The following is a 26,148-nucleotide window of genomic DNA, read 5'->3' on the forward strand; positions in this document are numbered from 1 at the left end:
ATATTGCGGGAAAACCGTTTTTTTTTTTTTTTTTTTCTGAAATGTAATTTAATGGCTGTTCATGTTGTTTGAAGACAGATTTATCTGGAACCAAACGTCCCAGTTTCACGGGAACAAAATCATTCAAAGCCCACTCAAAAGTTCTTCAATATGATACTGGTCTCATGTAAACAGGTCAGTTGGTTCCGAAGATATAGCTGGTTGGTTAAAGGGGGGTAAGGAGAGGGGAGTGGTTGTCTCTCCCCCTCACACCAGAAAATGCTGGGACCATATTCCCGGGTAAATCCCTGCATTTTCTGGTGTGAAAGGGGTATTATTTCATATAGTCGGGACCTGCAGTGCTCTAAATACAGCCGGGCAGCCCCCTGCTCTCTGCCAGGCTGTCAATGGCTGTCATTTCTGCTCGGCGGCGGCTGTCCCCCAGTTACATGAGCATGTGTCCCCCTTGGCAATGAGCATGTAATCCCACATGGCAACGAGCATTGAACCCCTGGCAATGAGCATGTAGATAAGTAGCACTTGTGTAGCATAATTTTAATAGGCATTATGTTGTTTGGCATAAAATGTAATGGACATTATGGTGTGTGGCTTAACATGTAATGGGCATTATGGTGTACATTTTTTATGCGCACAATGCTCCTGTTTATGAAACATATTGTGCATTATTGCTCAATCTGTTTGGTATAGTGTGTATTTTGGCTCAATCCATGTGGCATAATGTGAATATTGCCTTAATCTGTGTGGCATAACGTGAATTTTGACTCAATCCGTGTGCGATAGTGTGAATTTTAACTCGGTTGGTGTGAATTTTGGTGGCATAATGTGTAAGAGGCAAGTACAGTATAAGGGGGTTACTATTGTGTTGCATGATTTGTATAAGGGGTATATGGTGTGGTAATCTTAGGTGACCACATAAAAGGTGCTGAAATATTGTCTACAAAGTTTTGGCTTTCAGTGTTTTTTTTTTTATGACTGGAGACCTTGCAAGTATTTTAGGACATCAGCGTTAGGGATGCCAATCCCGTGGCATTTTTGCAATCACGGAAATCGGGATTGAAAAATGCCCAATCCCGGGATATCTGGGATCCCGGGATCGACTTCCCTAATATAGAAATGAGGTAGCCAGGTTAAACCCACCCCGGCTGCCCCACATATTAACTTACATGTGCAGTGCGGCCGGGAGGGTGACCGGTGAAGCTGGGAGCCGGGAGGGAGTTTTGAAATGGGAGCCGGTGGGCGGGCGAAGCTGGGAGCCGGTGGGCGGGCACACAGGAAAGACGTGTGCCGGAAGCTGGGTAATTAAAAGGAGGGCGGGCAGTGCGGACAGGGCTGTGCGGCCCTGGCACTCGCTCAGACGCTGCACGGCATTAGACTGTGCATGCACAGTCTAATCCCGAAGTCCCGGGATTGGAAACTCCAATTCCGGGATTGAAATCCCGGCGTTTTAGGTGCCAAATCCCAGGATCCCGCCGATCCCGATCCCGGGATTGGCCACCCTAATCGGCGTCCTGTGGGTGCAACTTTGTTGGATACCCGGCAATACTGTATATCTCCCTGCATTTTTCCAATGCCAGCACCCTGCCTTTTCCAGGCATATATAATTAGTTGAAAGTATTTACACAAATAGAGACACACCCATGAGCAGACCACCCAACCAGAACACTGGTCACGCCCCCCCACATTATTAGATGCTGGCCACAATCCCTATTATTGCGCATAATAGGCCCTTGATCATTTTCAGCTCCAGGCCCATTTAGACCTTAATCTGGCGCTGACCACAGTGGTTATCCTTGTTGGCTTTATAAACACATGTTGGTGGACAATCAGGTGGCAACCTGAATCAAAATGAGGAAGCACGGTCCCCGGCATGGTTAGCACTCCAGTTCTTGCCTCTTCTACAGTAGGTCCACAAACAAGGAAGCACTGTTTGTCCACAGAAATGCTGGTTCCAGATGAGCAAAAAAGATGGCTAATGCATTTCTCCGCCTTCAGAACCTTTTTGGACTGCAGCTCCCCTCAATTGATCCCGATTCCCGTGGGCTCCTTTACAGCATCTCCATCTAAAACAAGAATAGGGGAGGCGCCTGATAGTGTAATAACGTTTATTAAAATGGGTGTTTTTATTTTTGTATAAAAAAAGGTTTTGCTTTTTCAAATATGGTGCCCGTACTGACGTGCTCCTCCGGTGTGGGCTGGCTACCACAAGGTTTAAAACATATACCACGGGCAAAGCTGCAGACTCACAAGCATAGGGTGTCACTCACTGAACCTTCAGAGCTCCATTCAGGCAGTGAGTTTCCTGGACACCGGCTGCTCAGCATCTTTGCGGGCAAGCTCTCAGTCAGCTTCATCTCCAGCAGCAAGATCGCGTCACACAGACCACACCCTACGCGTTTCATCATAGGACTTCATCAGTGGGGTGGCCTGTGTGACGCATAAACTCTCTTTTGAACAAACACGGCTCTACATCATTTGCATAACACGTAACTCCCCAGTGCCTTGTTCCTGCATAGTAGCGGGGCAAGTAGAGATTTCCCAGGAGGGAAGCACCGCAGCTCTGGTGCTGTCTGTCTTTCTGGGTGTTGGGATTTTGACTGGAGGGGCTGCAGCCCTGCAGCCCTATAGCAGGAGCCTCCTCTGCTGAAGCGTGAACTTTTATGTTGGGGGCACCGCAGCGTTAATTCTGCGAGCCGGACCTCTCATTATAAAGCCGTTGTGGACACTCAGCTGAGAATTACTGTATTTTCTATGTTGGCTCCAATAGCTGGATCTAAATTATCGCTGTTCTCGGTTTTATCTTTCATTCACCAATATTCAAGATTATTAGCTTTGTATAGCCAGTGAATATGGAGACTTTATGATGTCAAAAAAGTGTTGCGGGCTATTGATGTATTTTAGCCCAATGCTTTTGCTTACTCGCCCTGCTACCAGAGAAGGGATTCACTTTACATATAGTATATATCATACTGTATATGATATATAATATATTGTATATGTTAAAGTCATTTTAGCCTTTAGCAGACATTTCTAACTCTTCAGTGATACATAACTTGCCACAATGATTCAAATAGGGCTCAATTCTCCTTTCCTTAGGAAACACTGTTACAAGTTTATCTGAACATAGATTGAATAGAAAACATTATTTTTCCCCCATTAACTAAAGAAATAAGAATACCCTATCAAGGCAGACTAAGGGTGTATATATAAATACATTCCTCCATAGACTGGAGGCATAGAGTTCCTTATCAAAATGGATAGATTAATTAGATATTAGATAAATGGAGTAATTTCATAGTTCTCGTTCAGTCCCCTAGGTATAATTGTGTCAAGAGAGATTATCCAGTAGGTTTCCCTCTTGGACAACTTATTCTCCCTATCTCCTCCCTTTTTATCAATGGGAACATGTTCTAAAGCTGTACATTTCAGCAGACTTTCATCTCCATTCATGAATTTATTCTTTATATTCCTTGTATGCTCCAGTACTCTAACTTTTTAAGGACCTTTCAGTCTTTCTGATATACTGGAGCCCACAAGGATACATCAGCATATACTGTACTGTATATCACAAATGACTCTTAATTTTAAAATTTTGTTTTTATTGTATTCTGAAAAGTTTTTGCTCCCCGCTCCATAAGGGGGCAGATTTTACAGCCTCCACAGGGAAAAAGAACCTGTTAGACCACCAAACATTCTAGTAGGGTTGTTTTCTGGGATTTTCTCTAAAATACTTTTAGATACTATTGACTTCAAATTGTTAGCTTTCTTATACATGATATCTGGATGCTCAGGCAGATGTTCAGAGAAGGAAAGCATCTAATTTTAATGTATGCCAGTGCTTCTGGAGTAGTTTTTCTCTTTTTTCTGTGTCATTATACTGAGTCACAAATGGACAAAAGATTTTTTCATTGTACGTCAATAGTACTGTTTCTAGGGGATAACCCTTTTTTTCAAACCTTTCCATATATATTTCTGCTTGTTGGTCATATTTTTCTATGTTGGTGCAGTTTCCCGGCAACCTAGTAAATTGTGAAAAGGGTATGTTACTTTTCCACCTTGGTAGGTGACAACTGAGAAAGTCAAGATAGATATTGCTATCTACTTTCTCGAAATGTGTATAAGTTTCTATTTCCCCACTGATGGGAAATTTTTATGTACTGATCACCAAGTCTAGGAATTCAATTTGTGACTCACTGATTGTGTGGGTGAAGCTTAGATGGTAATAATTAATGTTAATTGTATTCATGAAGTTTTCAAACTCTGCAGTGCTTCCATACCACATGATCAGAATGTTATCGATGTATCGCTTAAATAGTTTGATCTGAACTTTAAATGGACCTTGTAGAATCCCTCTCTCCCAATAATTTTATATATAAATATATATATATATATATATATGTCCTTCCTTGTTCGGCACTCCGGACAAATACACTTAGTACCGCGGTGCCTTTAAGCCTTCTTGTGCATGTAGTCTTGATCCCCTGATCTGAGCCCAGGTGCAGGGGAATGAAAACGGCACTCACGGATTTGTAGATATGGATTTTATATTTTAAAGTGCAGAAAGGTACAGCATCTTCTTCTCAACGTTTCAACGCTTAACGCCTTTTCGTCAGGATGCGCTGTAAAGTGCAAATAATGCCAAAGGTGCAGTGTAATAAACCGAGCAGTCTGCTCTCTTACCTTAAGTAGCGTGTGTGGTTGTCCGGCGTCTGCGGGATCCTGCTTCCGGGACCCAGGGCACAGCCCACTGTGACGTCCGGCCGTTGCCTGGTAACCCAGGACGCCTGATGCCGGGTATGCCGGATGCTCCGTGACTAGTGAGAAAATAAGAACAGTATAATGTAATAATGAAGGGTTAATCAGCCATCTTGTTTTCATTGAAGGGTTAATCAGCCATCTTGTTTCTCTATGTCTGTCCCTGCTGATTTCAAGGTGGTTATATCCTGGCTCTTTTCCAGTACTCGCTGCTATCATAAACTTTGTTACTTTCCTTAGACACTGTACATTCTGTGCTTTCTCATAACTAACGAATACTACACAAGGCGATGTATAAGCCACCCCACAAAGACACTGCTATTTCCCTACCTCTGCACCAAATATTAACCAATCATGTAATTGAACCAGCGTCGTTTGTTGTGTATAAATATGTTGTTTTCGTCATCATTAAATCAGAGTTCAACCTTGTATCTGTGGTCCTCGTTACTGGTCATATCATATGAGGTTACACTCTCACGGAGCTCTAAGGGGTTTTCACACTGAGGTCAAATAAGGTAATTAATAGATCAGACAATCGATACATCGGCGTATGATCGATTCTCTTCAAGTGGGGGCTCGTCCGGGATGCGAGGTCCATTCCTACACGGATGTCATGAGACTATAAAAGTCTACCCAGAATCCGCTGTGAGGTTACGGACAGACTCAATCCTGAACCTGTGACTCTATCCCCGGGGGATATTGGATGTCAGTTTATAGAAGTTATAATCTTCTATCTTTGTTTTGTGTACACAACTGATCTGGGATCAGATACCGTACTTGGAGTACGAAGAAGACCAGGGGTCTTTATTCAAATAGAACCTCATTTTGAACACCCATTATTTCATTGGCCAAATTTCCTTACTATGTTTAGTTTGAAGTATAAGTTTTCTTATTTCAATATCCTTGTGTGCTTGGTAAGTATACACACTTGTGATATCTGTATTTCTTTGTAAACCGTGCGGCTGGTAAGTTCACGCACACTAATCTCACCACTTGTCTCATCTGACTACTGTATGCCAACAGACTTGCGGACTTTATGCTCTCCTTCTCGGAGTAACGCAACGTGAGGCTTCATATACAGTTCTCAGCAACGAAACCACTGGACTCTATCCACTGTCACGTAGACAGTCTGTGGTCTCTACTAACAAAATCATTATACATTTAAAATTGTATGAGATGTCTAAAGTGAATACATAATTCTAAAAGTGAGCAGACAAAGACCAACTCTCGCAGATTGCTGCTATAGGTTATACCTGCCTTTCTGTGACAACGCCCCTAGTCTGCACACTTTGAATTTTTTCACGCTCTCATACCACAGTCACATATGTCACACCCTAGACACCCACAAATAGGAACCTGTGAAGATTGTCAGTGTAGTATAGTGCTTTGGTACCACAACCCTGAAAGAGACGATTATTGGCCGAAATTAGTATCTGCCAATAGTGAACTTATAAGGTTCAAATCTACACTCACGTCCTTTTCTAACGGCACTGTTGTAGAGGCGGTCCTTGTATTAGGTTGCCATCTGCGCACGGACGTTATACAAAAATACATTGATCAACCATACCCTTTCTTTGTGACGGATATACCAATTAATCTCTTCAATTATCCAGTTATCTGTCCCAAGTCAATAGAGCAGATTCACAAACTACCTGAAAGTAGTCAGATACTATATTTCTTAGACTTCAGTGAAGATTATAGTCACCAACAACAGGTAAAGAAGTGGAAACTATTTTCACAGAAACATCAGAAACAAACTCACAATAAACATGGGTTCAAAGCAAAGTAAAATGACTGTAACATATCCACCTCCCCTACCTAACGAGACATGTAAAGATTACGTAGCCCGTAACTCACCCACTAATTATTTTTTAATCAACTCATGGATAGATAATCTAGCGGGATGGACTGAAAATTGTGGGAGCGAGGATGCATTTCCCAGAGATGGCAGCAATTACCCCTATTACATGGAAATGGTTAAAGGATTGTGTCTTGGAGACAAACAAGCCTGGCCATGGTATGATGCTGATCCGTCTTGGGACATGAAATACATGTCTGCAGGAGGTGAACAATGGCTCACCATTGCCCCCTTCTGGCATGACACCACAATCACCAAGAAACAAAGACAGATAAAACTCATATCTAAATCATTACATGACAAAGAGGAGAAGAGAATTAAAAAGGTTGTTAAAATATTATCACCACCCCCTTATAGCCCAGTCTATCCCTCATTGACAGATACTGACCTGATGGCCATTAGTCACCAGGTTCTATACCCCAGTGCACCACCCCCCAATCCTGGTGTACCGGGGTCTGGTACAATACCTTCAGGACAAGTACCACCTGTTAACAACGTCATACCCCCTGTAAACCAACAACTAGGAGAAGAATCTGACACTGACGACGAAACCCCTAAAACAGAACCTACTGAGGAGGAATTGGAGGAATTAATAAAAGATGCCACAGAGATGCTTAAACATAAACAACAACAAAAGACCAGAAAATCAGCTGATGATTCCATTATAAATCCACAGTCACTAAGTAGTATTACTAGGGCCAGTAGAAACATTACCAAAATAGAAATGACTGACCAGAGGACCTCCGGGGCTGATGACTCCGTCGCCGGGGCCTCTGCCTCAGGATTTCTCGGTCCCTTTATGACTATAGGAGACCAACTTCTTATCAAGGCCATGGACCTTGAAGAACTAAATAGGATAATTAAACATTGTCCCAAACCTCATGTCAGTCCCACCGGTACTATAGCATACTTAAAAAAGGCCTGCACAGGTCGCAACTATACCCATGATGACATTATACTGATTGTCAACAATGTCACTGACCACAACCCCAAATGGGATTGGAAAAATATAAAAACCATCGTCGACTGTCCAGCTAAAATGTCCACTAAGGATTATCCTTTAAACAAAACAGACAGCGTAAAAACCATGTGGGAAGAAATAAGTACAGAAATGACAAAAGTTTTTAAAACTAAGTCTTCCCTGCCCGTCGCAGTGGCCTGCAAACATAAGGCAACTGAGACGGTCACGGAATTTTGGAAAAGATTCAAGAAATGTTGGTCTGAGGAGGCTGGTTTGGATCCTGAAATGGATACACTCCTCATTTCCACATTTATTAATAATTTACATCCATCTATTATTACCACTGTCAAACAGAGTGTCTCTACCTGGACTTCTGACAATATCACTCAATTTAGTGATCACTTGTATGAAAAAGAATCAGCAGGATGTTTTGACATGAAGAAGACTCCTGTCACTTCTACTCACAACTTCCAGAACAACAATAGGGGCCCACCCAATAGACCAAACAAGGGAATCCCACAGAACAACCACGGAAGGCCTCATAGACCCCCTCAAGGTCCACCACTCCGTGCGCCCCCATATAACAGGGACTATAGTAACACCGGTACAGTCCCCAAACAGACAACTTGTTTTAACTGTGGCCAAAATACACACTGGGCTAGGGACTGTCCATTCCCTCCCCAGAAACCACAACAACCTTACACACAAAGACACCAACAAGGACTGTCCCGACCGGGTTCCACACCGATTCAAGAACATGTACGATTCAGAGTAGACTGGTCCGACCCTACCCACTGACGGGGCCCGGAGGAGGGTATCCCATCTTTTGCACAGTTCACTACTCATTGGGAAGATTCGCCCCTCATCACATTATATGTAGATGATAAAAGACTGTCTTTTCTAGTGGACAGCGGGGCCACCACCAGCGTTTTGTGCTCTCTTAACTATGATGGTGAACTGCAAAAGACTACTCCTTCAATGGGAATCAACGGGATACCCACAGACACTTACCTGACTGACCCAGTTATCATACGCTCTGATAAGGGAAAACATTTAGGTATACACCAATTCAGGATCATCCCAGAATGTCCTGTTAACTTACTAGGCCGTGACTTGTTTAGTAAATTCCACATCTCCATCTCACCCTCTCCACAAGGGAGTGGGCTCCAAGTCACCTCCCCACACTTTGTGTCACTACAAAATACTCTGGACAACTCACTTGATCAAATTGATGATAGAATTTGGGCCACTGGCCCTTATGACACTGGTTTCGTACCATGCACACCCTACAAAGCCAAACTCAAACCAGACACTCAGCCAGTGTTCTCTAGACAATACCCACTCTCATCTGAGAAAATAGAAGGTCTTAGACCCATGATACAAGAATTTCTTGAACAAGGCATACTCCGATACGTCATCTCACCTTACTCGACACCCATCAACCCCGTTTTCAAGGCTGATGGTGCTGTCAGATTCATACAGGACTTGAGAAAAGTAAATGACCTCATTGTCCCTATTGCACCTATAGTACCAGATGTAAACTCACTCATCTCAGCAATCCCTGCAAACGCAACCCACTTTAGTGTCATCGATTTGAAAAACGCATTTTTTAGCATTCCTATAGACACAGAGACCCAATTACTATTTGCTTTTTCCTTTGAAGGTAAACAATTAACCTGGTGTCGTTTACCCCAAGGCTATATTGACTCTCCAGTGGTCTATAGCATAGTCCTCCAAGCCACATTGGCTCCCTGGCACCCCCCCCATGGTTCTGTCCTGCTACAGTATGCAGATGATCTGCTTCTCTGTAGTACCACCGAGGAGGCCAGCCGGTTAGATGGAATTTCACTGTTAAACTGGTTATCAGAATGTGGACACAAGGTGTCAAAAGCTAAACTGCAATGGTGTAAAACAAATGTCAATTACCTGGGTTTTGTACTCTCTGAGGGAGAAAGGAAAATCAGTCCACAACGCATACAGTCTGTATTGGGCCTGGTCACCCCAACTACCCAGAAGGATATGCTGTCTTTCTTGGGTATGGTAAGTTACTGCAGACAGTGGATTTCTGATTGTTCCTATTACGATAACATCTTGAGACAATGTACACTCAAAGACAAACCCAAGGTTATAGAATGGTCTAATGTAATGTTTTCTGCATTTGCAAAGTTGAGAGAAATGTTAGTAAAGAGTCCCGCGCTCGGCCTCCCGGATTATCTGTTAACATTCCATTTGTTTGCAAGGGACACCTGTACAACCATGGCGGGTGTGCTCACACAACTTCATGGAGGCAAAATGCGCCCTGTCGCATTCTTTTCAAAAGTAATGCCTGTCACTGTGCAAAGAATGCCGGCTTGTCTTCGAGCCCTGGCTGCCTGTGCAATGGTTGTTGAGATGTCTACCACACTGACACTAGGACATCCTACCGTGTTACATACCACACATAACGTCCTTTCCATTCTCAATGGCCTGCACACACAACACATGTCTGCCCAAAGACTCAGCGGCTATGAAGTACTCCTACTAGGGAACCCTTCTCTCACTGTAAAATACGCAACAAACACAGAAGGACCTGTCCCTGTACTAAACGCACTTTTAGGTCTTAAAGGACCTGACGACGAGGCGCCGCCTCAACATGACTGTACTCTGACAATTGACTCAGAAACTTCACCCAGACAAGACATGTCGACTGTGCCTATCCCCGATGCCGACATAATATTTGTTGACGGCTCCTGCAGCCGTCCCAATGACAACACGTACCAGGCAGGATATGCAGTGGTTAAACTTCCAAACACCACCCTTGAAGCAAAGACAGTCCCCTTACAGTCAGCACAAGCTGCAGAACTCATTGCACTCACTCGAGCTTGTCACATTTACAAAGACAAACCTGTCACAATTTACACAGACTCCAAATACGCTTACGGAGTTGTTCATGATCATGGTATGATCTGGCAACGCCGAGGCTTCACTGGCGCTGATGGGAAAGGCATATCACATGCGCAACTCATCACAGATCTCTTACACGCAATTACATTACCATCTCAAATTGCCATCCTTCATTGTAAAGCACACACTGGAGGAAAGGATGATATCAGCAAAGGCAACGCTCTTGCTGATACCGCTGCTAAACGTGCTGCCACTATAGCAACATATAACCTCACTCTTGCTGTCATCTCGCCTCCTTCGTTAGATGATACATACCTACTGACAGAATTACAGGCTGCTGCCTCTAATTCAGATCTATCAGATTGGACATATCCAATACTGCAGAAGAATCCACGGACTGGATTAATCTGCAAAGAGGGGAAACCATGTATACCCCAAACCAGTGCATCATTGTTCATAGCACACTACCACGGAGTAGGACACCATAGTATAGTAACAACTACTTTACTCCTCTCCAATGATTTCTACATTACTAATGCAAAAGATCTCATTAAACAATACATCAGTAGATGTATAATATGTCTCAGAAACAACCCAAATAACCCAGACAAAGCAAGACACCAGCACCTAGAATACCCAACCACTCCATTCACCCACCTGCAAATCGATTTTACACATATCAATAATGCAGGAAGACAGGAATATGCCCTGGTCATTGTCGACATGTTTTCTCGGTGGCCAGAAGCATATGCCACTAAATCAGAAGATGCAAAAACAGTAGCCCGCATACTCACGCGAGAAATCATTCCGCGCTGGGGATGCCCGCTTCAAATTAATAGTGATAAAGGTTCAGCCTTCACAGCCAAGGTCACAGCAGAACTAGTCAAAGCACTGCAAATAGAATGGAAGTTTCACATTCCATATCATCCACAGAGTTCCGGTATCGTGGAACGCATGAACCGTACTCTTAAAGATAAACTACGTAAAGCGACAGGAGGTACATTTGCAAAATGGAAACAAGTCCTTCCTATCGTATTGGCTGAAATTAGAATGACACCACAAAAGACTCTAGGTTACTCCCCCTTTGAAATACTAATGGGCAGACCTTTTCCCACGCCCTGGGCAAAGAAACCACTAGTTACAACTGAGGGAGATCTAGACGTAATAAGAGAAGAGTACATTAGATCCCTAATAGAGAAACTTAATGAGTTAGAACAAAATGTTATCTTTAAGAATCCTTCTCATCCACAGATACCCACTCACCCATTCAGGGTTGGAGACAAGGTCGTAGTGAAAGTGTTGCCGAGAAACAAGCACCCCGGAGATTTCACCTACGGTCCAGAAACAGAAGTGGTCGCGGTTACCAGGACGGCTGTCCTCACCGACGAAGGACCAACGTGGATCCATGCATCCAGAGTAAAGAAAATTCCACCTCCACCACACGTCAACACAGAGGTCGACACCGATCCCGAGACTGACACAGACGGGACGAGAGAGGTAATAACGGGAGCCAGTGGCTCTGACCTCCAACTTGGAGAAGACCTGCCGGCTGGAGGTGATGAGGAATCAGGGGTACAACATTCTGAAGCCGAGGACGACGCTACAGGATATGACTCCCCCCACCTTAGCCCTAGTGATTTTATTCGGGCTTGTTCTTTATAACTGTTTTGCTGAAGTTGATATTACTCAGAATGATGGACGTTTTACCTTCTGGTATAATTCTTCTAGTACAACTGTTGCTACTTTCATATTTTCTTATTGTGATATTGTATCTTGTTCAAACAATCAAGGCGGGAATCGAGAAGAACCACCGCTGCCCTGGCTGTGTAACATCCAACACACACCACACGCTGTAAGTCACGTATATATATGTGTCACTAGTACTTACTGGGGAGATTCTTGCAACTCATGGGGGGCTGTTGGGTGGAACACTAGAGCAGATACCACTGCCTTTGATATCAGCCAAGACTGGGGATATTACCCCGATGTTGGCATCCATAAATGGTCCAATGGTCGATCCTTACTAGCCCGTATGTCCCTACGAAAAAAGGGCACCTGCAATGGCCAATTTATCATTAACTTAGAAAACCCGGCCCCCGGTGATGCCGGACTATATGTCATGGGTAAATATCAATCAGGGGAAAACGGGGGCCCAAGAGGAAAATTCCATTTAAAGGACATGTACGATAACCCAGAATACACCGCCCTCAAAGCCACTGTAAAACCTAAAACACCACCATCATTCCTTAAACCACATGTCACTACTTTTAATGATATGTTGGCCATTGATAATCCCACGTATGAAGATACCATGTCTATGGAAACAGGTTTCTCTGATGTAAACTATTGGTTAGAATGGATGAAGTATAATGCCCGCAAGGTTAATCAAACTGATTGCTATGTGTGTGGAAAGTCCAGACCCCATTTAGGTACTGTACCCATACACATACCACCTGAACAGGATAAATGCTTTTTTAGTTTATACACTGACACTGTAATAGAAGAAGCCAAATGTGAACAATGGAAAAAGGAATACCCCATTATGACAAAGAATACCAACCCTGGTAGTACTATAACTATTTACCCCGGTAATTACACTTGTTATTTCTCTAATAGTACTGATCAAAATGTTGTACAATTGAAATTATTTCCTGATGGGTATTGTGCTGAAAGAAGACATATCACCATACCCACCATGAAGAAATCTTTGGGAGATATCTATTTTATCTGTGGAGATATGAGGCTGAGGACAAAACTAGACAACCCTTGGAAAGGAGAATGTGCCCTGGCAAAGATTATCATGCCCATTCACATCCTCCCAGCCAACCTTCCTCGGCCTCCTCCCACAGGTAACACAAACACACACTCTAGAGCTAAGAGAGATGCCCCCAAGGAAAGTTTCGATCCACATGTGTATATCGATACTATTGGTGTCCCCCGGGGAGTTCCAGATGAATTCAAGGCTCGAGATGAAGTCGCTGCTGGCTTTGAGTCTCTGCTTCCCCAGGTGACAATCAATAAGAATGTGAATTGGATAAATTACATATATTATAACCAGCAACGTTTTGTGAATGATACTAGAGATGCTTTAAAAGGTATAGCTGAACAGTTAGAAGCCACTTCTCAAATGACTTTTCAGAATCGTATGGCTTTAGATATGATGCTTGCCGAGAAAGGAGGAACCTGTGTGTACATAGGTAAGATTGATGGATGCTGTACTTATATCCCAGACAACACAGGTCCTAATGGGAAAACTACCCTAGCTATTAAACATCTAGAAGATTTATCCATCGAACTCAAGAAGAACTCAGGTGTCACGGACCCCTGGAGTAGCTGGTTTGGATGGCTAAACGATTGGAAACACGCACTAACACAAATAGGCATGTTTATTCTCATTATAATTATTGTACTTATGATAGTAGGATATTGTGTCTTTCCCATATGTAAGAAGATTGGTTCCAAGTACCTGGATAATGTAACACCTGCTATGTACACTGATCTCGCCAAAAGCCTTCCCTCACCAGAAGATTATAGTGAATATGTTAAAATCCATCGTACCAAACAAGATGCCATCTACAAGAATCAAATTGTCTAAAAAGGACATTGATTCTAAGAGGGGATTGAAGGGTTAATCAGCCATCTTGTTTTCATTGAAGGGTTAATCAGCCATCTTGTTTCTCTATGTCTGTCCCTGCTGATTTCAAGGTGGTTATATCCTGGCTCTTTTCCAGTACTCGCTGCTATCATAAACTTTGTTACTTTCCTTAGACACTGTACATTCTGTGCTTTCTCATAACTAACGAATACTACACAAGGCGATGTATAAGCCACCCCACAAAGACACTGCTATTTCCCTACCTCTGCACCAAATATTAACCAATCATGTAATTGAACCAGCGTCGTTTGTTGTGTATAAATATGTTGTTTTCGTCATCATTAAATCAGAGTTCAACCTTGTATCTGTGGTCCTCGTTACTGGTCATATCATATGAGGTTACACTCTCACGGAGCTCTAAGGGGTTTTCACACTGAGGTCAAATAAGGTAATTAATAGATCAGACAATCGATACATCGGCGTATGATCGATTCTCTTCAAATAACAACATGTTATATGCATTTAAATTAACCCAGTATATAGTAGGAGCGCTTTAAAGTCCACATATTGTGATGTGCTAGCAAACCATATAATGTAACATAGAGGTCCTAACGCAACAAGTGTTATAATGTCACATATAATTTTTTAATTTCTGAACAAGTAGCAAGCACGTTTTATAGTTTGATTTTAAAACACACTTCCAACTAGTTCTAATGTTGGTCTTATTTTCTCACTAGTCACTAGACCCGGCATCAGGCGTCCTGGGTTACCAGGCAACCCCTGGACAGATACAGTACACATGCGGGCACCCCTGGACTGATACAGCACACATGCGGGCACCCCTGGAGTGATACAGCCCACATGTGGGCACCCTTGGACAGATACAGAACACATGTGGGCACCCCTGGACAGATACAGTACACATGCGGGCACCCCTGGACTGATACAGTACACATGTGGGCACCCCTGGACTGATACAGCACACATGCGGGCACCCCTGGACTGATACAGCACACATGTGGGCACCCCTGGACTGATACAGAACACATGTGGGCACCCCTGGACAGATACAGTACACATGCGGGCACCCCTGGAGTGATACAGCACACATGTGGGCACCCCTGGACTGATACAGCCCACATGTGGGCACCCTTGGACAGATACAGAACACATGTGGGCACCCTGGATTGATACAGTACACATGCGGGCACCCCTGGACTGATACAGCACACATGCGGGCACCCCTGGACTGATACAGCACACATGCGGGCACCCCTGGACTGATACAGCACACATGCGGGCACCCCTGGACTGATACAGCACACATGTGGGCACCCCTGGACAAATACAGCACACATGTGGGCACCCCTGGATGGATACAGTACAAATGTGGGCACCCTGGACTGATGCAGCACACATGCGGGCACCCTGGACTGATGCAGCACACATGCGGGCACCCTGGACTTATAATGTGCACTGGCAGAAGCCATTTAAAAAAAAAAATTTTTGGGCTTAATTAAAATAATGTAGCATAAATCATCCCCCCCCCAACATTTCATCCCCCCAGCATGTTTCCCCAGCAGCTCAGCTCAGCAGACACCACGGACACATCCGTGCTGTCTGAAATCACCACCCTGTTTGAAAATGGCGCCGACCGCCGGGAACTATATATCCCCAGGTCTTGCGAGAATCCGACAGCGGGAAGATGACGTCCGGCCTCGTTTAGAACTCAGAAAAATGGCGGCGACCATCGAACTCCCTAGATCCGGCCTCGGATCAGGTAAGTTCGTGGGGGTTCGGATCTCTAGGATCCGAACCCGCTCATCTCTAGTAAAAACCATACAAATATATCATAAAACTGCATACAATATTAATGCTGCCATCGATACAAAAAGGAGGTAATGTCTCACCATATATCCTGATGTACACAGCGTGAGGGTCTGTTAACAGAACCCTTCTCACGTGTTTCCAGGCTTGGACAGAAACGCAGGCAAATAAGAAGCCGGTATTGCCGGAAACGCATCCGCATCATATCCGTCCATGTTACTGGACGTGTATAAGCTGTGCACCCAGAAAGTCCTCCCGCCGTAACCTGCATCAAACTGTAGTGCAGTCACAGCATTCAGCAAGATTCGTCGCCCATCTTGTTTATGGGCTTTGCCCATACTATGTATATCAGTGCAATCTCACGGTGGCCATTTTTGTTATGAGCTGATAATAGGGCAAATGTGAAAACACTTAAATTTAGAGGGTCCTCGGAATAGATGTTATACAATGGTTATTACTAAATATAATTTTCCCGGTCACATCCAATTTACATGTTCACATTTCACATTTACATATTTATATGTAAATAATAAATCCCCAAAAAACATTTTTATTGTGGGCTAATGTTTGGGCAAATGACTTAGGGCCTTATTCTGATCGGATCGGTGAAACGTGCGTACGGACGTGCACACCGAGCGTTTTCCTCACTCTTTCGGTGAGCGTAAGTCCGCCCACAGAACAGCCGCACACGCACCGTCTCAGACACTGGCAAAGGGGAGTGGCGTACATTTGAGCGTACACCACCGTGCACAGACGGATCAGCCCTCTGCCACCAACACCTGGCATACATATGAGTGTACGCCAACGTGCACGGGACGGATCTCAGCCTTTTTCGCTCAGAGACTCAGCGTGTCTCCCCGATCGTGAGAGGATGTGCGTCCGAGCACGGTGGGGTATGTTTCACATATATTGGCCTGCAAATATTCACCTTCAAGTCTAATTATGACAATTACTTAATTATACTAAGTGTAATGTAATAATTGATTTCTATTAACTAAATTGTCTACCTTAATAAACACCCTAATAAAACAACATTTTAACCCTCATTACATGTATATTTATTATGTTCTAATGTGTCACTTTACTCACTATCTATGTTTCCCCACATTGGTTTAACTTTTAAATAAAGTCATGTTGGTGTTTGTGTGTATGTAGTAAATTATGTCCATAATTAGTTTGTTCCGATTTTTTAACATGTATACCTACCCTAATGTTATCTGTGATATTTTATTCTAACAACAAAAAACAATCATGCTTTTACACAATGTGTAATTTAACCATACAACCCACACATTCAGACATCATTCACTCGTTACCCTTCACATTAAATTACATATTTAAGTGACATTACACATCTGTATGTACCTTCCCTTACAAACATTCTAACATATTTGGTGAAAAACCACAGACAACTTCTAAATGTTTATAAACTTTTATTTTGAAAAAAATAAAATAAGAAATGTTAACAAAATTAAAGGAGGTCCTCCAGTTGGCCAAACAGTATGGCAAGATAAATGATGGTCAGGTGGATTTCTGCCAACGTGTTGGCCACATTATCCTCATGCTGTTCAGTGTCTGTGGTGAAGGGAAACAAAAAATTGAAATTATTGTATAATATACACAATTGTTAGTTGTAATTTACAAAAATAAGACTAACTACATTGAACATGGTACAAACTACTATGATGTTAACACACACACACACACACACACACACACACACACATATTACACAACATCAAAAAAGTAAGTTACTCCTTCTTGGATGAATGTATGCTGCATTACAATTGGGAGGTTTGTGCTGGGGGAATCACCTCCAACCTCAGAATTAACCTGTGCTGTTTAAGGATAATGGCATTGTTGAGCCTTAACCACTCCTTACGTGTTAAAAAGTAGGACATTGCTGTACTAACCATGGGCCTACAGATATTTTTGAAAAGCATGCCTCCACATGGCCTGACACAGTATTAACAAACCAATATATAAATGTATGTTGCACATCATTCTGGGAAGTGTAGTTACACAACAGCTGGGCCTACATAACTTCAACACCACTACTGTAGGATATGTCATTGAATGTACTGTTATGTCAATTACTGAAGGGGTGAGGCATGCCCACACTCAAAAAATACACCAAGGGGACCGTTGTTCCTGGAGGAGGACAGGCCACAGCTCAGGGTGGCACTGCAGTGATTTGTTGGAACTAATGATGATGTGGGCTGCACATATGTGGGTGTTATGATTGTTTATGTGTAGAAATGTGTATGTAAACATTAGGCACATTGTTTACTTACGGCTGCCAGTCCCATCCTGCTCTCTGCTGGATGCTGGTCCTGTGCTTGGGGATGGGGGGGACAGGAGCAATGTGGATGGGATGGGAGTTGGGGTGGGGGCAGGGGAGTGGGAGGGGGCAGTGGAGTGGGAGATGGGGTGGGCACCAGCAGGGCCCAATGTTGTGGCCCCATCATCGTCCTCCTCCTGCTGGCGTTCACCTCTCTCCCTCATGCGTGCCATGGCACATGCTGAAATGTTCATGTTGATGGTATTGATTTTGAAGGTGGTGGATCATGAAAATGGAGAAAATATAAAAATTTCGCATTAGCCATAGTCATAACAGTACTAATGTACATTTTTTTTTTTTTTGCAATAGAAAAAGAGATACATACAGATAAAAGATAAGACAGACATACATACTGTGTACAATACAACATCTAACAAATGACGGTTAAGGCGTCCACCACATTATGCTACAATCTTTGGTACAATACATATCCTTATCGTTGTGGCAGTAGCCATCAGAATATCTAGTTCGTGGCGGCACACTCCTCTGGCTAGGGGCCCGGTGTATGGTTATACATATTTCTCAGCGGTTTATAACTACTCATTATATGATTGTTTTTCTACTTGGAAGTGGGTTTGCAGGCTAACATGTCTCAACCTAATATATCGCAGGTATAGTCCCAATGTGTAAGTAAGATCATGATTTTGTCTAGCGTGAGAGGGGAGGGGGGAGAAGGTGAAAAAAACGAAACATAAAAAAAAATAACAGTGGCATGATAGTTAATTTTTAACTACCTACATCCGCAAAAAAGTGCTGTTAGTGCTGGTGATAAATAGTTCACCTTGGTATTTGATCAAAAATAAAACATAACTATAACTCCTTACCCTTTATACAAGTGTTTTGCCTATTTTTAGGCCAGGTTGCTTTTTCTTTTATCTAAGTGTGCCTTTTAATTATTGTGCATGGGCGTGTCATTTCTCCAATAAATGGAGGTAATCCAGTGGTGCCAAATTTTTTCATATTTATCTAAAGTGTTACGATTTAAGTGCACTGCTTTCTCACATTTAATTGTGTAATTTACGAGCGCCTTCCAGCTGGCAACTTCTGGGCCCTTGCTAGACAACCATGCTCTGGCCAATATGACCTTCGCTAGGGAACACATATTTATTACGTACTGTCTCTCTTCGGTGTTTAGACTCTCATTACCGACAATCCCCAATAGACAACATTTAGGGGTGAGGGTTTCCCTTCTAATCCCCGAATCGGTTATTATCTGGATAATTCCCTCCCAATACTCAGCCATCACTCGACAGCTCCAGAGCAAATGAATATATGTACCAGGTTCGTTATTGCATTTTGGGCAGATATCAGATCTATTTTTATCAATTTTTACCATGCGGGTCATTGAAAGGTATGATCTATGGAGGACAAATAGCTGAACTTGCTGGGTACGGAGCGAATTAGTGGCCTTAGAGGGGGATGATATTGCTGAGGCCCATTCATCTTCACTTATTAGGCCGACATCTTCCTCCCATTTGGCTTGAAGTGAGTTTAGATCATTACTGGCATCTGTGCCGTTTATTTTTTTATATAGCTTGGACACTAATTTAGAGATAGCTAAGGTTTTTAACATTGTTTTTATCGGGGATTCTTTAAAGGTTGGGTGGGGGTTAGGCAGATGTAATAGTATAGCCGATCTTAACTGAAGATAGCGGAAAAAATACGTCCTGGGAATATTAAATTCCGCCGACAATTGCTGAAATGTTTTAAAACCGGTATGCCCATATAGCTGGCTAACCACCGTCACTGAGTATGAAAACCAGACTGTCCTGATTTGGAGACCTTTTAATCCCTTTATGGTTTTCCCATCATCCAAGGGGTGCTCTGGGTCCATCGACTTGAACCCAATCAGCTTGTTAGCCTCTTTCCAGATTTTTATCGATTGTGTCACCAAGGGTGGATCAATCGAGGTTGTGTGACCTTGTAATAATTTATTGAGTGGTTTTGTCTTGGGACTCGCTGAATTAACCAGGGCTACTATTAATTCACTATCATGTTGATCTCCAACCCAGCCTTTTAACTGCGCCAACTGGGCAGCGATATAATATTTCCTGAAGTCAGGCAGACCCAGTCCACCGGCCCTTTTATCGTTCATCAAAACGCTCAGCCGAACTTTTGGGCGATTATTGTTCCAGATGAATGAGGATATCATACTGTTAATTTTCCGAAAAAGTGTCTTTGGAAGTATTACGGGGGCCTGCTGCATTACATATAAAAATTTCGGGAGTATAACCATTTTTATGAGGTTGACCCGGCCCGTCATTGTTAACGGGAGCTTCCTCCATGAATTAAATTTTTTCCCCATCAGGGCGATTAAAGGCTGAACGTTTTGATGAACGAATTCCTCAGGGTCACTGGACACCCAAATCCCAAGATATTTGAAGGATGTAACCCACTTTAAGGGGTGGGCAGAGGGAGGCGGGGGGTCAGCACTTCCCCGGATGGGTAATATGTGGGACTTGCTCCAGTTTATTCTGAGTACATTTTTCAATTAACTATTTAAAATATCATGCAAATGAATAAATATGCTACACACAAATGCCTACATTAGCCATATATACCCATATACACCCATATAGACACTACCCATATAGGCCCATATATACACCCATATAGACACTACCCATACAGTATATACATCCCTATAGACACTACCCATATAGGCCCATATACACCCAAATAGACACTACCCATATAGGCCCATATATACACATATACACCCATATAGACACTACCCATATATACCAATATATCTGTAAACTTTGCTAACAGTCGCTTACATATATAAAAAATAATACTTACAGCGGCTGATGTACTGGCATATATGGTTGAGTACATCCGGCTGCCACCTGTGGAGGTCGGACCACTGGCGTTGTAATTGGCTGATGGTCTGGCGTACGCCCGTATGGGCGACAATTCTGCGCCGGGCAGCATTATATGTCCGGCTTTTCTAAATTTGAAACATAGGGGCCCCTGGGCCCCAGGCACTGGTCCATAACCTGCACCAGCCCCAGCAGTTCACTGGAGCTGAAAGGTGCAGCTCTAGCGGTAGTCCTATTGGCAATGGCGCAGCTATTAATTGCAGGTACATATATAAGTTTTGCTGGTCACTGATTGGTTTAAAACATTGATGAGTTTAAAAAAACTCAGGAGCCGAGGTGTGCTCCCTACCACCAGTGCTGTGCCTAAACACGTGCATAGGGGGTCGTGCGATCGAGTGGGCTATCTCCCAAAGGAGAAGGGCCCCATTTTCCCCCTAACCCCTCTCAGCCATAAGGCCGAAGAGGGGAAAATAGGGAACAGTGGGTCCTCTTCGCCAAAGCTTAGAGAGACCCTCATTCCTCAACCCCCGGAAGGGTTAGGACGGTGGGTCCTCCGCACCCGAAGGTTTGGAGAGACCCGCATTAGACTTCCCTCCGCCTTGCGGCTCGGGGTCGTCCTCGAGGGGACCGAAGCTCTCCCCAAAAGGCGAGAGCTTCGGCACATTGGGGAAATGGAAGGCCCGTAAGGGTCGACCACACTACCCAAAAAAAAGTGACAAAACTACAAAAAACAAGGAACGTGAAAAGTGACGAACGTGAGAGGGGAAGATGATATGCAAAAGGGGATAGAGATAGATCCTCAACCAGCGCTAATATACAATTAATACAAAAACTTCCCTTGTATGGGGTTATTCCTTTGTGCAGTTTTTCCTTTGAACTTCACAGGGACGTTTTCACATCAACAAGCCTCAGATGAAGATATATGTGAAAATATAAACATGGGAGATATCATCGCATAAAACTGTATTTAATTCTCACGAAGATATAAAACATGGGGGTACAATGTTAAAAAAGGTTTTCCATAGCATCTGAATAAGCATACAAAGTGCACTGGGCTGCCAGCTTAGGCCTGGAAAGGTAATTACCGGATGGATAGGAACCGTTAGCGAAAACAGTTCAAATAGACATATGGTAAGTCACATACGGATCCCGGGTCACGCAGGTGCTCTCACAGTCGATTGGTAACTTCCTCTCCTGGGCGTCTGCCTGGCCCTGTGTCCACCAACGCGTTTCGGATCCCTCTGGATCCTTTATCAAGGTGTATGCTTTAAGGGGTGTCTGAGTCTCTATTTATGTAAAAAACAGCCAATCGCGGGTGTTCGTTTTCCCGCTCTTTTGCGGGTGTAAGTGAAGCTGGTTTCCGGGTGTACATACGTCACTTCCGGGTATGAGCTGGCCGGGATGACGTTAGCGTCACTTCCGGTTTCGGCCAGACACCAGGATGTTTAGTGCGCGCTGCGGGGAGCTGAGTAAGTGCCGCGCGCACTTCCGGTTCCGGTTTCTGACTCCACTGGGTGTAGTTGAAGCCAGCGGTGAGGTGTATGTAGCATCTATGCTACTTCCGGTTTTTTCAAACGATGCGATCACGTGGTAAACGCTACTGAGGGCAAAACATTCTGCCCACACATCAATCCAATGCAGTCCATATAAAATCCATATAAAATTCATATAGAGTCCATATCAAGTCCATATAAAGTCCATATACTTTAATCACTAGGAATCCAGTTTGTCTATAAATACATGAAAATGAGAAGATGATGATAGCAGCATGGAATACAGTTTAAAAATAGCAGTAATCTAAAAATGTGAATAAAATAATTTATGGGTAAAAGCAGAAGGATAAAACATCATATAACATCATAAAAAACATTTTAGCTCAAAATCTGCATTTATACCATTCGGTTTGAGCGTATTAAAATTATAGATCATTTGCATTTCTGTTTTAGCAAGTTGAGTATTTAGATCTCTTCTTCTGCTGTTCCCTTCCACGTATTTAATACCCATAAATAATTTAATATGTTTAATGGAGCATGCATGAGTGCTTTTAAATGGCTGTGAAAGCGAATGTGTTTCCACACCCTTTTCAATGTTACGTATGTGTTCACTCATGCGTATGTTACATACGTAACATTGAAAAGGGTGTGGAAACACATTCGCTTTCACAGCCATTTAAAAGCACTCATGCATGCTCCATTAAACATATTAAATTATTTATGGGTATTAAATACGTGGAAGGGAACAGCAGAAGAAGAGATCTAAATACTCAACTTGCTAAAACAGAAATGCAAATGATCTATAATTTTAATACGCTCAAACCGAATGGTATAAATGCAGATTTTGAGCTAAAATGGTTTTTATGATGTTATATGATGTTTTATCCTTCTGCTTTTACCCATAAATTATTTTATTCACATTTTTAGATTACTGCTATTTTTAAACTGTATTCCATGCTGCTATCATCATCTTCTCATTTTCATGTATTTATAGACAAACTGGATTCCTAGTGATTAAAGTATATGGACTTTATATGGACTTGATATGGACTCTATATGAATTTTATATGGATTTTATATGGACTGCATTGGATTGATGTGTGGGCAGAATGTTTTGCCCTCAGTAGCGTTTACCACGTGATCGCATCGTTTGAAAAAACCGGAAGTAGCATAGATGCTACATACACCTCACCGCTGGCTTCAACTACACCCAGTGGAGTCAGAAACCGGAACCGGAAGTGCGCGCGGCACTTACTCAGCTCCCCGCAGCGCGCACTAAACATCCTGGTGTCTGGACGAAACCGGAAGTGACGCTAACGTCATCCCGGCCAGCTCATACCCGGAAGTGACGTATGTACACCCGGAAACCAGCTTCACTTACACCCGCAAAAGAGCGGGAAAACGAACACCCGCGATTGGCTGTTTTTTACATAAATAGAGACTCAGACACCCCTTAAAGCATACACCTTGATAAAGGATCCAGAGGGATCCGAAACGCGTTGGTGGACACAGGGCCAGGCAGACGCCCAGGAGAGGAAGTTACCAATCGACTGTGAGAGCACCTGCGTGACCCGGGATCCGTATGTGACTTACCATATGTCTATTTGAACTGTTTTCGCTAACGGTTCCTATCCATCCGGTAATTACCTTTCCAGGCCTAAGCTGGCAGCCCAGTGCACTTTGTATGCTTATTCAGATGCTATGGAAAACCTTTTTTAACATTGTACCCCCATGTTTTATATCTTCGTGAGACTTAAATACAGTTTTATGCGATGATATCTCCCATGTTTATATTTTTACATATATCTTCATCTGAGGCTTGTTGATGTGAAAACGTCCCTGTGAAGTTCAAAGGAAAAACTGCACAAAGGAATAACCCCATACAAGGGAAGTTTTTGTATTAATTGTATATTAGCGCTGGTTGAGGATCTATCTCTATCCCCTTTTGCATATCATGTTCTTTTCTGGGTAAAAGAAGAAATACCCGTGAGATAGAACCATCCCGGCAGCTTTTGTGCGCACTGTGGTGTATACCGACCCTATTACACGTGAGAGGGGAAGAGAAATAAATAATAAAGATACCTCAGCCAGAAGTCCGGGGTGGGGGTGTGAAAAATTGTCCTACCCCACCCAAAAGGACGAGACAAGGATGTGCAGCGCTAACCTAGAGGGAAGTGCGCAGTGCTAGTGCATGGTGATTTTGGGATCACCCGTGCATGTTCGGCGCCCCCGAGTTTGCCCGGGGGCACAGTGCAGCCTCGGACTCCAAGCAGCTGACCGATCAGCGTCCGACCAAGTGTTTCTCTGCTCCCATCATAGGGCAATTTCCAGCCCCTGGCATGGGAATGGTACTCCACTGGGCTTTTCGAAAGACTCCCTTAGGGGTTGCGGCCCCCTCGGAAGAGCAATCTACTCAATCTCAGTGTTTCTCCGATTCCAAGGTTAAGGTACTAAGCTGGGCCTTTCGCGGTCTCCCCATCAGAGGCTACGAACCTCTGGAACAGGAGCCATCTACTCAGTCCCAGCCTTTCTCCGCTCCCTGGGAATGGATACTAGACTGAGCCTTTCGCTGTCTCATCCTTCGGGGGCTACGAACCCCGTCAAGAGAGCCAAACTACTAGGCCCAGTGTTTCTCCCCCCCTCTCACCAGTGGGTTTACGGAAACAACACCTCCTACCACTGGCAGAGGTGAAGGTACTCAGCCAGACTTTTCACCACTCCCAGGCAAAAAAGAGGGGTCCCACACAATGTTCCCTCTAATTTTACGAAGGCTTTGTGCAGAAAAAGATATTGGCTGTGCAACTTTGGAAGGAAATGTACATTTTTGTGCGTCACATAACGTATACAGGCCTAGGTTTTGAGTTCTGTTGAGTTAATAAAGCAATTTGAATGTTTACAGACTTCACACACCACACATAGACTATAGCAGTGATTTTCAACCTTATTAAACTCGTGGCACACTAAAACAACCTTTGTGCGCTCAGTTGTAATGTCTGTGCGCGGGCTCGGCGAGTTGTGTGCGCGCGCACACGCGCACAGCTTAGAGGGAACACTGGTCCCACACCCTCCGCCCATCAGAGCAGCTACTCAGTCCAGCCTTTCTCTATTCTCTGCCAGAGGCCAGTCCATACCCACTGATAAGAACAGATACTACACTTGATCTTAGCCAAAAGGCCGAGAAGCGATTGATATTTGGTATACACTTTATTAATCCATTCAAAATTAACAGTATGTTTGCGAAACAAAAAATCACGCGCGAACATACAGTATGCATTACATGTAGGGAGACAGGTACTGTAAATATACAGTATGCAAAAATGTTTACACGCAACAATGAGAACACACATATATTCGCCGAAAATTAAAGACATACAACATGTTGAAATGCAAATAATTATTAAACATGATAAATGTATGAAAACCATTATATGAATTTATAATGACATTAATCCACAAAACACATTTAGCCATCTAGCACATACAGTATGTAACATCAACCTGTGTATGTACATGCACAGGTGCATTCATACCGCGTAATTTACGCCGGATTTTCGGCGTGAAATAGCTAAAACTTGGATTAAAAAAAAAAACCTGTGAGAGGCGGGACTTTTCCTTA

The 26,148-nt window shown here is 43.3% G+C and overlaps 1 protein-coding gene and 1 non-coding gene across 2 annotated transcripts in view; both read right to left on the reverse strand.

Moving 5' to 3' along the window:
• Nucleotides 1-1,641: 1,641 nt before the first annotated feature.
• LOC146007452 (uncharacterized) overlaps nt 1,642-26,148 on the reverse strand; it is a 64,203-nt gene continuing 39,696 nt past the window's right edge. Inside the window, exons 3-4 of the mRNA XM_083145807.1 lie at nt 4,678-4,811; nt 1,642-2,060 (exon numbers count right to left, since the gene is read on the reverse strand). Of these exons, the coding sequence (XP_083001933.1) occupies nt 2,046-2,060; nt 4,678-4,811 (149 nt within the window). The 3' untranslated portion in view covers nt 1,642-2,045. The remainder of the gene's footprint in view (nt 2,061-4,677; nt 4,812-26,148) is intronic.
• Nucleotides 25,523-25,718, reverse strand: LOC146012744 (U2 spliceosomal RNA). The gene has a single exon (XR_014445792.1). It is a non-coding gene; the product is annotated as a U2 spliceosomal RNA (small nuclear RNA).

Source organism: Crinia signifera, chromosome 6 (assembly GCF_055691185.1).
Source record: "Crinia signifera chromosome 6, ASM5569118v1, whole genome shotgun sequence".
NCBI classification, from domain to species: Eukaryota; Metazoa; Chordata; class Amphibia; order Anura; family Myobatrachidae; genus Crinia; species Crinia signifera.